Here is a 12,495-nt window from a genome sequence, read left to right as displayed (position 1 = left end):
TGGCCAGTTGTGGGATGCCTGGACGCAGGGAATAAGTACATTTCAGCGGTTAGATTACATAGAAGCATGTATAACCAGGAAACTTCACTTCAAAATCATTTCATTTTTTTCTGACTTTGGTAAGGAAACAGCATGATACTCCCTACAAGATCTGCCGATGACACTTTCAACTGAGAATCTCCCTTGGCCCATTTTCCCACGATGAAGGTGGAAGTGGTTCATGACCCGGTAATAACTTACCCTTTCCAAAGACTTCAGGAGGTTTTGTCTCTCTTTGAGCTTCTGAATACTGATGACAATTTTGTGTCTTGCACCTTTGGTAACATTCTATAATGAAATAAAAGTTATATTTAAAAACATATTTTTAAGCATCAGCTTAGAGATTCTTGGAAGCTATTTAGTACTTTACTGTCTTCTTGGTTCCCACATGTGTGCAGACTAGTAAATATCCATTCGTCTCTCTCTTCAACATCCATTGTCATCAACCTCTTCTTACTAAATATTATAACTCCTCAATATCCATTATCATCAACCTCTTCTTACTAAATACTTTAACTCCATCTGGCTACACATTTGCCTGTGTCTTTTGGCTGTGACCTTTAGGAGAACGAGAAATAGCCAATTATCCCATTCAGCATGAAATTTCTTCATAGTCTTAAAAGATCACTTTTAGGTCATACACTCACTCCTTGTGTCCAGGTTTTATCATTTCGGTCCGTTCCAGTTTTCCTGAAGGTTCCAACCCCATACAGAGATACGCATTGCTTTCTCAAAGCTTTCCTATGTTTACCCATCTCGAGGAGACATGAAATCCAGTGCAGTTCTCACCTGGTGTCAGACAATACTGCCTGGTTTTTGTCAGTTTGCAGCCCCTCTTGGTTCTCCATAAGGAAAACTAAAATAGAGAACTTAAACCTATATTTCAGTCATCACTTCAGAGAGAGGATTAGGATTCACAGTTAGGATTATGGATTTTATCTTCTTAACTGTGCATCAGTGGTGAGCCCAAGGATTCAGTTAAACATTTGTTGACTAGAGAGACTGCAAATTTCCAAATAGAAGATCCTTTCTCAAATCAGGTCTCTAATATAAACTTCTGATGACTCTCACAAATATTCATAAAATTTCTCTTAAAGGTGGGAACACCAGAGGTATTGCCTTTACTGAGGAAAATTAAGACTCAAATGATGTCTAAACCCACTCTTTAAGATGAAGCACTGGGGGCATATTTCTGTTTAGCCTTGACTTTGGGTTCAAGTGAATTTTTACTCTGAAAAGTCTGTGCTGGCCTCTGGTTTTGCCCTCTGTGTCAATTATTTCTTGTTTTTTCTCATGTTGAACAACTGATGACCGAGATTTTTTTCTCAACTCTGACCCAAACACAAGAATGCTCTTAGAAGAAGTTCTCATCAGTCCTGGGGATCTCAAGGAGTGATCGAGATAAAAAAGCAGTGGGAGAAGTGTTAGGAAGTTGAAATTAGGGCCTTTCATTCTCTGAGAATGTGCAGTGACTCTGGGCTTTGTCTTACAACTCAATACTGGTATTCAGCCAGGCCTGCAGAGGTTAACTGTGGATACTGAATATGCAGTGGGAAACCAGGATCTGCTGGGAGGTCTGCGTGCAGACCAGCCATGCCCCAAATGGTATAATCTCCTCTTCCTGCAGGGGAAATACTATTAGCCCATTCAGACCATTAATTCTCTCAAATCACTGCTCAAAGGAAACTGAGGTCAATTTGAAACATGCAAATAGCATTTTAAACAAGGGAAACAAAGACATTGGTCGGACCTATTTGCCCGAGCACAGCATGGTAGGAAACATGTTTAGTTTCAGGGGCTCTGCTGACTGGCCTGGGCTTTGGTATCCACAGAGGGAAGGAGGAACTTTGTCCTTTTATGGCACAGAGAGGGAACTGACATCTGAGACCTGGGGTAATCCCATTCTCGATTGCTGTCCTATGTTATTTAGGGTGGTTAGAAGAAAATATTTTGTACAACTTTCTCCATTCCAACTAAGATCAGTTTGAATGTGTTTTTGGACAAGTGTTGGGGAAGGTCTGAGACAGGAGCTGGTGCTTCTACTTCCTAACTACTAGAAGTCAGGTGATTTGTAACTGGACTGGACAATACACAACCAATCTGTCATCCTCCAAACCAGCCCTGGCTGGGCAGACAGAGGGAGGGGCCCAGGAAAACAAAAGCAGGGACACAGACTCTTTGACGTCTTGGTCAATGTTACTTCTTCTGATTCTACCCTAGCACCCTAGAAGTGTGCACCTAGGTTATTTCTTTTTCATAACACTCCTTCTCACCCTCATTTGCCCTGTGGTTACCTGCTCGTCTTCCCATCTCCTACTGGACCCTGAAGGCAAGAACCCAGCCCTACTCACCATGGCATGCTGGCCAGCACCTGGCAGTTCCCAGAACAAGGCAAGCTACTAGGTGGGTACAGGTATGGGTTCAAACAAGGTCTGCCTTGGACTTGAACGTCAGGTTCCACCCGGGGTACCTTCTCGGGGATAGCCAGCCAAGCACATACCTGAGCCTCCAGCTGGCACTCAGTGAGGGCCATCATCTCCTCATAGGTCATCTGGGAGAAGAGCGCAGCATACTTGTGCAGGCGGAGGCTTTTTAACCAGGCTGGAACATCTGTGGTGCGAGATGCACAGGAGATGGGGAGAGAAATTCAGAGGGAAAGAGAAGAGATGACAAGAGATGTGGGAAGAGAGAAAGGAAAAGAAGGTGGTGGTCAGAGGGAAAAAAACGAAAGAAAAAAAAAACCTTTATGTTACTACTTGTTTAATTTTGGCAGCAAATTACAGACTTAGAAGTCTTGATCTAGTTCTGATATTCCCACTGTTGGGCTCCCTTACTCTTTACACCAGGGGGTGGCTAACTTGGGGTCCATGGGCTTCAGAGCATACAGCAATTCTCTAAAATTACATCCCAATTTGTGAATATATGGGTGCTTTTCTGGGCAGAGGGTCATCCACAGCTTCTATAAGATTCTCAAAGGGATTCACGACCCAAAAAATGTCAGGGATTCACTGCTTTAGCCAGACTACTTCATTTTTGATTTCGAAAGAACTGACTTAGAACGTAAACTACGTATGATGAGTCTTCATCCTCAAGATAATTTCTTTCTAGGTTTAGTGCAGATCCCCATATGCTGTTTCTGCTGCTTCCACAGTGATAGGAAAAAATCCAGGCAGCAGCACTTTCCCCATGGGTGGAGCTGCTGTCATTCTCAGCCTCATCTTTCTTCTGACTTCCTATACCCCAGTGGGAATAAGGGCATCCTGGACTCCAAAACTACCAGATAGTGTGTGTGTGTGTGTGTGTGTGTGCGCGCGCGCGTGTGTGTGTGCGTCTGCTGACCATTTCTCCTAGCTAAGTCATGTATCTGGATGTGTCTTTGACGTTCTCCTCAAATGTCAACCACATATCAGGACTTGAAAGGTCCAAAGACTGCCTAGACTATGGGATAATGGGAATTCCAAAGCACATCTGAAATAATTCCTACATTTGGGATTCTAGATTTAGGAAAATTAAACAGTAACTGTATTGAAAATCCACAGGAGAATTATTACCTTGCTAAGTACAACCAAAACAAAGCACTTGCCCATGCTCTTTAAAGTCGGGTTTTTGAGCTGATAAGATCTTTGAGAAGTCTCTAGAATCATCTTCCCCCACCCCAGCTCATTCTACAGATGGCAAAATTAAGTCATTAAATCTAGATCACAGGGCAAGTATGTGGTGAAATGGGGACTAGAGCCAGGTTGCCAGATTCCCAGATTTTTCCTACATTGTATCAACTTTTTGTAGAATGAGGACCAAATAGTCCATCAGTGGGAAGGTTGAATAAACAGTGACTGTAAAGTCTTTGAAATGCTGAAGCATTGGATAAACGTTATTCATGCTTTCTATGAATTATTATCCATTACTAACCATGTTGATTGCAAGATACTATTTATCTCTAAGTGCTTTATTCTGAGGTGCTGACAGAATCCACAAACACTACAAAATAAGTAGGAAACTTCTAATTTTTTAATGTTTAGAGTAGCTAACTGGGATTGATTAAAGAGGCCTGGCCTACTCTGATATCAGGCCCTGCCACCTGGGTGAACCCAACCTAGTTTTAGGGAATGTGGGTATGGGATGATCACCTGAGACTCAAAGATATAGCAGGGGAGAGTGGGCCTGGTGAGGTTACTTCTTGATTTGCAGTAATGTGAAGACCAAAGAGGAGGAATTTCTGGAGAAACAGAATTGGATAGCCAATGGCATTTTAGGAACAGACTCAGTCATCTCAGGCAAGAAATCACTTGACTCTGTGCTTGGAGGCCCTTCATTCTACTGCGACAAGTGGAGAGTCCTTCTGGGACCATTGTTAACCACAAGAGACGGGGCTTCCCCAGCCACATAGTACCAATCCTCACATCCTCCTCAACTCAAGCTGTGGTTGGATCAAGAGTTCAGGACATCTGCTTCCCTCCAGTGACATCCTGGAACTATTCGACCAGACTTGATTCTCTGTCATGCTTTTGTTGCTGTTAAAACAATGCTAATACTTCCACAGAGTGAGCAGCAAATAGATGTATCTCTGGCTTTTAGGCCACTGACATGTTACTGCTTTGTCACCAGGTTTCACGTTTGTTGTTTACATCTTTGAAAGGCCCCAAGTAGCTGCTCAGAAAACTCAGTGATCATGATTCAGAGAAGTCTGGGTAACCCAATGCCACGCTTGGGTACAATCTGTCATAAAAGAATATGGAGTAACTTCATGGGCTAAATTTTCACTGGGTGCCCTACAGCTTAATCATGCAAAATCCACTGATGATAAAACAAATAGAATCCCGAGCTACTAAATCATGCTGCAAACTGGGTGCTTTATAAGCCAAGGTGACAATACGGTGTTTTAAGAGTCGGGGAGAGTGGGGTGCAAATCTTGGCTTGGCAAGTCTCAGTCCAATCAGTACTCATTCCTTTCTATAAAAGTATTTTGACAACTAGAATTTCCCTAATTAGAGGGATGAAGAGCCTGCCTCACTCATTTAATCAAAATGTACGTCACTGGGAGTCGTTTCCCCAGAAAAGGTTCCTACACAGCTTCAGAACATGGTGAGTTAGGCCTTCCTGAAGAGTTATTTCTGGCTATGTTCCAGGGAAATGCAAGCTCTTCTTGGCCATATGTGCCTTGGGTAGGCATGTTGAACCTGCTCCTAGAGGGTCAGTTCCTAGCTCAGTGCCACGTGCCATCTCCTCCTGCAACGTGAACTGATGAACAAAGAAGAGGAAATCCCAGTTCTTAAGAACGTAGTTTACTAACCTTTCACCCCCTGGTTGGCAGTGAGGCACCTTCCTTTGCCAGGGATTAAAACAAAACTCCATTAAGAGGGAAACACACCAGAGAACTGAGTGCCTTGACCATTTCACTCCTCTGAAGCCAGGAATTCCAATAACTTGGAGGCTAGATTCTGTAAGATGTTGGCCAGGGGCAAATTCTAACTAAAAGCTCAGGTCCTTTCCCATGGTCCAGATACTACATGGTTGGATGCAAAGCTGAGAACCAGCTAACATAACCTCAGGCCTATGGTTGGAAGACACAGACCAACAGGGGTGTTTCCTGGAGTGGCTGATACGTGATTGAAAGCATGCATGCCGCCTGGGCTCCTGCCTCTGGCTGGTACACAGCCATTTAACTTCATCTGGGCTGTTTCTGATAGACATGCCAATGGAGGTCCCAGACTAGACAGTTATTCTCTTATGCAGTGTGAGAAAGATAAAGATGATTTTACTATATGCTGGAGCTGACTTCCTTGCCAAGTGTGGGAATCCTGATATTTGCTCACTCAACATTTATTGAATGCCTATTATGGGGGCTAGGCATATCCCTGCCATCAAGCAATTTTTAATACAAAAAAACAGGTAACTCACAAAAAAATTATAAAAGTTGCAGAACAAGTGCTAAGTCTACTCAAAGTTCTGCAGTGGGGGGGGGGGGGGGAGATGGGCACAGAACAATGGGCATTTGGGTTTGCCTTGAGGAGTGGGATAGCTTCACAGTAGCATTGGTCCTGGAGTCACTGGGCAGACCATAATGAGGAAGCCATCTGAGGATGCAGGAGCAGTGCATAAGCAAAGCAGAGATGCAAGAGAGCATTCCAGGCCAAGCAAAGGCTTGGGTGAATTCTAGAGAAGAGCTTAGACATAAGACGGGACAAATAGGCAAGGGTCAGATGATTGGGATTTCTAATGCCGAACCAAGGAGAGTCAACCTTGGCTTGGGTGATGAGAAACTGTTGAAATCTGAGCAGTAGAGGCACAATCAGATGAGTATGTAAGAATGACGATGGCTGTCGATGTAAAGGCTGGGCTGGATGAAGTGGGAGTGGAGGCCAGGAGATGAAGCCAAGCTCAGGAGGGCAGTGGCAGAGGAGAAGGAAAGTATGTAAATCCACAGCACTTGAAGATTAAGGAAGTACAGGGAATAAGGGAGAGAAAGGAGCCTAAAATGGTTCCTCTGAGTAGGTTTGGTAGGAAAGTATAGGGGAGCATCAGATTTGGGGTGAGAGGAGAGAGATGGTGAACTCCATTTTAGGTCAGCTGAGTGTCATCACCTTTGAGCCACCCAGGCGGAGAAGTCAGCTGGTCAAGACCTCTGAAGAGGGGGCTGAGCTGGAGAACCACTTTCCTTGTCAGTAGCACATGGTAGTTGTTTTAGCCACGGAAGTGGGTGAGATTACTCAGGGAAGAGGGGAGAGCCAAGGTGGAGCCCTGGGAGTACCAGGCTTTTAGGGGAAGGTGAGGGAAGAGAAGCCCATGAAGGAAACTGACAAGGGCAAAGGGTAGGAAGTTTCTGGGAGAAAGCAGCACCACCCATGTGTGGACAGTGGGCTCCCATGCCACAGTGTCCATCCTTATGAAGCTCCTCTACATCTTGCTGCAGTCCACGGTGGTTTATCTTCTCATGGGCATTTTTGATAATAGTGCTTCACCCATCTTTTATACCCTGGTATGTCTACCTCTTGGTCTTTACCAATGGGTCAAGTTTCCCATTACGCTTTCTATTTACCTTTTAGAGTTTGGATAAATCAGCCACAGAGAGGCTTTGTGGTGCATATTACAGCTCACACAGAAGCTGCGCTCCAGTTAGAACTTGGGCTGCTTTGCTCAAATGCCTGCTGCTGGAATGGCTGCAAATATCATTCAGGTCAACAGGCCATGCAGCACCTGCCCGACAAACAAGGAGGCCCCACAAGAGAGAAAGATGGAACCAATATTGCAGAAGAGCTCAATATGGGGAGCGATGTAAAGGGTAGGGAGTTAGGCATCCCTGGAAGACAGAACCATGAACAGCCACCTTTTCCACAAGAGGCTTCACTGTAGTGGTCCTGGTACCTGCAAATGGAAGATCAACTCCCACTCGCCACGGAGAGCCAGGCTAATCTCAAACAACTCCCTCATTCTCTCCAAGACACGACTGCATCCTTGGTCTTTGAGGGAGAAGAGCCAACGTAGGAGCAAGAAGGGACTAACTCTTCAGGGTTGAAGCAAGAAGGAAAACATGTCTTTTGAAAATGAAGAAGTCTAGCAGCATCATTAAGATAATGGAAGCCTGTCTATTTTTGGCCAGAGCAGAATGAACAGCCCCATTCCGTACCAGCCTTTGAGCAAAAGAAAGAAGGTGCCTTGGTCTCGGGTCCCTGTGGAGCTGGAGTGGGCTCCGCCATCCTGGGACGTGTCCATGGTGGCCTCCGGCTTCCACACTTGTGGGGAGCATGTGTGGGTCTTGGAAGGCACAGAGATGGTCGAGTTTGGGTAAAATACCCTCTTTGAAGGGTTTGATACAAACAGAAGGACTAAATTTCTCGCAGTTTCCATCGGCTATGACACCCGTAAGTGGTGTTCTACTCTTAGCCTGCTTTGCGTCAACAGCAGCTGGGTTCCACATCGACAGCTGTCCTTAAAGCACTTTAGCTGAAGACATACACTTTGTAAGAAATAGCAGCTATAAGTCTCACAACCTTTAGAATTTGGGGGAATCCTGGGGATTTACATTTCAAAGATATCAGGGCCTCTCAGCCTATCTGAAAAGAGGAAGCACAAGTCTGAGCCCATTAGGACCTAACCACACAGGTTGTATGTTGGCATTTGGGAATAAAGAAAGTGAAGTAAGTTTACTAAATCCTGGCCTTTAAGTTAGATGAATTCGAGACAGCATCTAGAAAGTCAGCATTCAGAAAATAGTAACTTGTTCCCATGACAGCCATGCTGAAAAGTGTCCCAGCCACACACGGGGCTGTGTCACTCCCTCTCCGTCACTCACATCCTTATGACCCTCAGAAATGCTGTATTCACAACCTTTCTTACAAAGGTTTCTGATGGGTTCCTTCGTCTTACCAAAATAACACTCCTCAATATTTTTTTTTCCTCATCTCATTCTAAGACAGGCAGAAGTTCAAAGGTCTACATTTCAAAACCAACTCAAAACCCCAAACCAGCTATTTCATAATAGGCAATATATTTCCTTTGCTATGGAGAAAAAAAGTTTACGTAAGTTTCATCTAAGAAAGATTCTTTAGAAAAGAAAACCTGAGCCTATTTTCATGGTTCCCTCCGCTCTTAATCGCTATGTTTCTATCAAGGTTACTGGACCCAAAGATTTCTTTTTTACCTTTATCATGTCTATATGCAAACAATGTAAGTTTAAATTACCCCTATATTTTTATACTAACATAGTGCCATACCTCATAAGTATACCAGCCAATGTTAATTCATATTGGGGAGGTTGAAGCTCATCTCAAGAGAAACAGACCCCACCCCCCATCTCTACCCCTCTCACACCGACAACCGCAATGATAAAATCATGGAGCTTCTCAGTCTTAGGAGACTAAATCTACGGGCCTTACTAGCCAGAAGTCTAGTGAATTCCCCACAGGAACTTCACCGCAGGGAGGCAGAATGCTTACTGTGCAGGTGAGGAGGGGAGCCAGGGCTCTTAGGGGGGCTGAGCCAGGGGAGAGCATGGTGCACTGTGGTCCTGGCTGGAGCGCCTCCACTGGAATCTTCTACAGGTGCCCACGCTCAGCCCCCGCCGCACGCTGTCCTCCCAGTCTGTTTCTTTCCCAATTTACTCTTTGCTGTCGATGACATCATGGGCTACCCAGATGTCCCAGGCAAAAAGCTGGGCATCGTCCTAAATTCCTCTTGCTCCACCCCTGTCTACATTCAATCAGTGCGATTCAATTCAGAGCTCCCTCAGGTCTATCTTAGGAAGACCCCACGAACACACTACCTTGTCTCCTTTGTTTGGCTTGGTCCAAATTCATTGTCCTCCTCAGTTACTGAAACATCCCCCACCTCCCAGCTGGCCTCCAAATCCAGGATCCCCTGCCCCTCCCCTACTTTGATATGCCTCCCACTCTTCTGTTCAGGTCCTATTTCTAATATGTAAATCCAAGCAGGTCATTCTGCTGCTAAATTCCTTCCATGTCAGGATAAAAGCTCCAATCTTTTGCAATGCCTAGCATCTGGCTCTTCCCTCTCCAGACATTGTTGCCATGTGCCCCTAACACACAAGCCATCGGATGATGCGCTTGGTCAAGCTGTCTCATAACCATGCTTTCACGAATAACATTCCCTCTGCATAGAATGCCCTTCCCCCACCTTATATATTTGGCTAATCTGTAATCCTGCTCCGAGCTGAAGCTCCAGGCCTCTCCCCCTCCAGGAACTTTCCTTGACTTCCTTCCACTTTGAATTAGGGCACTCCTTGCTGCCTGCCTCGACCCAGGGCAAGTCTCTGAGACAAGATATGTTCACAGATGTGCACATGCATCAGGTCTCTGTTTGTTGCTCACATGATAGCGAGTCCCTTGAGGCAGGAACCATCTCCTTCACCTCTGTCTCCCCAATAGCCAGTCCAAAGCCTCTCTCAGCAAGCGCTCAAGAAAGGCAGCTGACTTGCTGAGGACAAAAATGAAACCTGTTAATCAGTCTTTCTTCCCTTATCTCTGTTCCCACAGAACAGCCATATCACTCATGAACAGCCCTTGCCTTTGGATAAGTCTTTAAGTGTTGGGTTTATACAAAATTTCTGAAGACGTGATGCTAATAGGAGGGGCAAATGTACTTCTCCCACCAATGAAATTCTGTTCTCTATTTTCTTTTCCTTTCAGGAATTTATGGGAATGTCATTTTTTTCCCTCTTGGCCACCTGGAGGCTTTGTATGAGCGAAGGGGTAAGAGAGCACATTCTACTCATGTGATATGGAGGGTGAGAAGAATATAATTGAGTGTCAACTTAGAATCAAGAATCTTTCCCCTGGGATAAGTCACAGTGAAGCTTTTGCAAGGAACAAGGACAACTGAATTTAGAAACCGCAATCAGCCTATTCAGTGCAAACATGTATAACCAGTAGCCTCCACAGGGCATGTTGAAGGGGAAACTTCCATGTTCCCACTCAGTGTCCCACTTCTGTTCATTAATTTCTAGTTGAGTAGCTGATCCCATGCTTCCCTGAGCCTGAGATATTAGTTTGAGATCCCTACTGCCAGGGACATCCACTCTGTGCTTCAGAGCTGACTTAAACCTTCAGGATGTGTGTTTACTATAAAAGGAAAAACAAAGCAAAGCAGGCAGATGATGTTAATCCTCTGAGAGCAGGAGCTGGTCTACTTGGGAGAGAACTTAGTGACAATCCCTGGCAGGGAACGCTGACACCAAGACAAAAAGAGGGAGAGATGGTTGTTTGTGAAAAATCAAAAGGGCAAGAATGCTGGGCTGTGAGCTTTATTTCCCACTCTGGACCCAAGAGGCACATTCCTAAGGGACGATGTGTAGCCAAACCTGGCTCATCTGTCTGGATGAAAAGGAAGCCTCACATGAACACAGCGTTTCGGCAAAGTATGCACAGCTGCTGTCAAGAAAGATGAATTCACACTAAATTAAGCTCAATTACGGGAATTTTTATTCTTTTCCCAAGGTGTGGGGTGAGGGCTGACATGCATCCCCTGGAGATTTGGAACTCCTCCAAATTCGACTACAGATTCCTTGCTGTTCTCGTAAACTGGGTGTCTAAAAAGTAGGAAAATAGCAATTAGATGATGGCATCCTGAGGTGGACCAGAAAGTAGCTTTAAAAGGCTGACACTCCTGCCAAAGGGCCAGGTCACAGAAAGGAAGAGACGTGGATCCAAGAGGAAGAGCTAGCTCTCTTTAAAAGCACTTCATTTGATTTCAGATTCCATTTCTCAGAAAAATACAAATTAATTTGGAAATTTAAACCGGTGTCTGCTCTTGGACAGGGGAATCGGATGACACACTCTTAGGACAGGCTCATTAAGGGTTGCTTCTGCGCTCTCCTGGGAGGCCATCCTGAGCAGCGCTAGATGGTGGGAGTCCTCAGGGGTGGCCTTCGAGGGAAGCTGTTGCCAGGTGCAGCGGGGGAGGGGCATTCGTGTGGCATAAACACTGGCCCCGACACTCTGGAATGATGCTGTTTTCAGGTGTGGATGTTTCTACGGCTTGACCTACCAGCTGAACTGCAAATATACTTTTCCCACACATAGACCCCTCATCGTCTATCATGTTCCTTCCTTCAAATAGGCTTTGCCATTTAATTCACTAAGGACCGTATACGTTGAGAGAAGGACCATTCAGTAGGTCAGCAGAAGGTGGATATACACAGAAGAGGGTCCTCTGTTTAGTCCTGTCACCAAAGAGCCTGTTTTCTGATCACATGCCTTGGGCCTATAAAGAAAATCTTGGCTATCAGATCTTATCTGCATCATTTTCAGATCGAAGAAGCTCTGAGGGGACAATTCTCATCAATTCTAAAAGAAGGAATCGAAGAAGCTGATATACGGGATGTTCCTTGAACTTTGGAATATTTTGGCTTTTATTCTAAAACAGGGACAGGACATTTATTCCATTTTTCTCTCATTCATTTCTCTTTAAAAGCCTGCTCTCATTACTCATTTCTCACCTCGAAAGGCCAGCATGCAATAAGCACACATTTACCTGCTTTGGGAGAATATCTAAGGTATACAGAGGGCTTCACAACCAAAAACAAAGAAAGAAAACCAAGAAAAGAAAGCAAAAGGAAAAAAGGAAGAAAAGATAACGAAGCTCCTATGAGCAGACAGCAGACCCAGCATTCCTCTGGGCGAGGCCTGTGTCCTGGAGAACAACAGGCTTCCTGCAAGACCCTCCAAGCCCTTCAACGTAAAGGCCAGGCCTCCTTCCCAAGGTTACCAATTAGAACCGCACGTAGCTTTCTTGGAAACCATCTGTCCAGACACCCCACTTGCCCAGATGCTCCACTTCACTCGGCAAGAAGCTAGTCCTGAGTAACCACGACTTCTACCCCTCTTGGGCCAAGCATGGCTGAGCCTCCCCTGCTACCCATCCCCCGGGCTCAGCTGCTTGAACACAGAACCATGTAGCATGAACTCAAAAATGGGTTTGGGTCGGTCTCCAAAATTACGACAC

The 12,495-nt window shown here is 45.1% G+C and overlaps 1 protein-coding gene across 7 annotated transcripts in view; it reads right to left on the bottom strand.

Annotated features, from left to right (window-relative positions):
• Positions 1-12,495, bottom strand: part of SAMD4A (sterile alpha motif domain containing 4A) — a 224,967-nt gene that overhangs the window by 38,670 nt on the left and 173,802 nt on the right. For all 7 annotated transcript variants that reach the window (XM_036841284.1, XM_036841286.1, XM_036841285.1 and 4 more), the window contains 2 exons: positions 2,540-2,649; positions 241-327 (listed from right to left, as the gene is read on the bottom strand). In XM_036841284.1, the coding sequence (XP_036697179.1) occupies positions 241-327; positions 2,540-2,649 (197 nt within the window). The remainder of the gene's footprint in view (positions 1-240; positions 328-2,539; positions 2,650-12,495) is intronic.

Source organism: Balaenoptera musculus, chromosome 2, assembly GCF_009873245.2.
Source record: "Balaenoptera musculus isolate JJ_BM4_2016_0621 chromosome 2, mBalMus1.pri.v3, whole genome shotgun sequence".
NCBI lineage: Eukaryota > Metazoa > Chordata > Mammalia > Artiodactyla > Balaenopteridae > Balaenoptera > Balaenoptera musculus.
The sequence above is the reverse complement of the archived record's forward strand: the minus strand, read 5'-3'. Positions and strand labels throughout refer to the sequence as shown.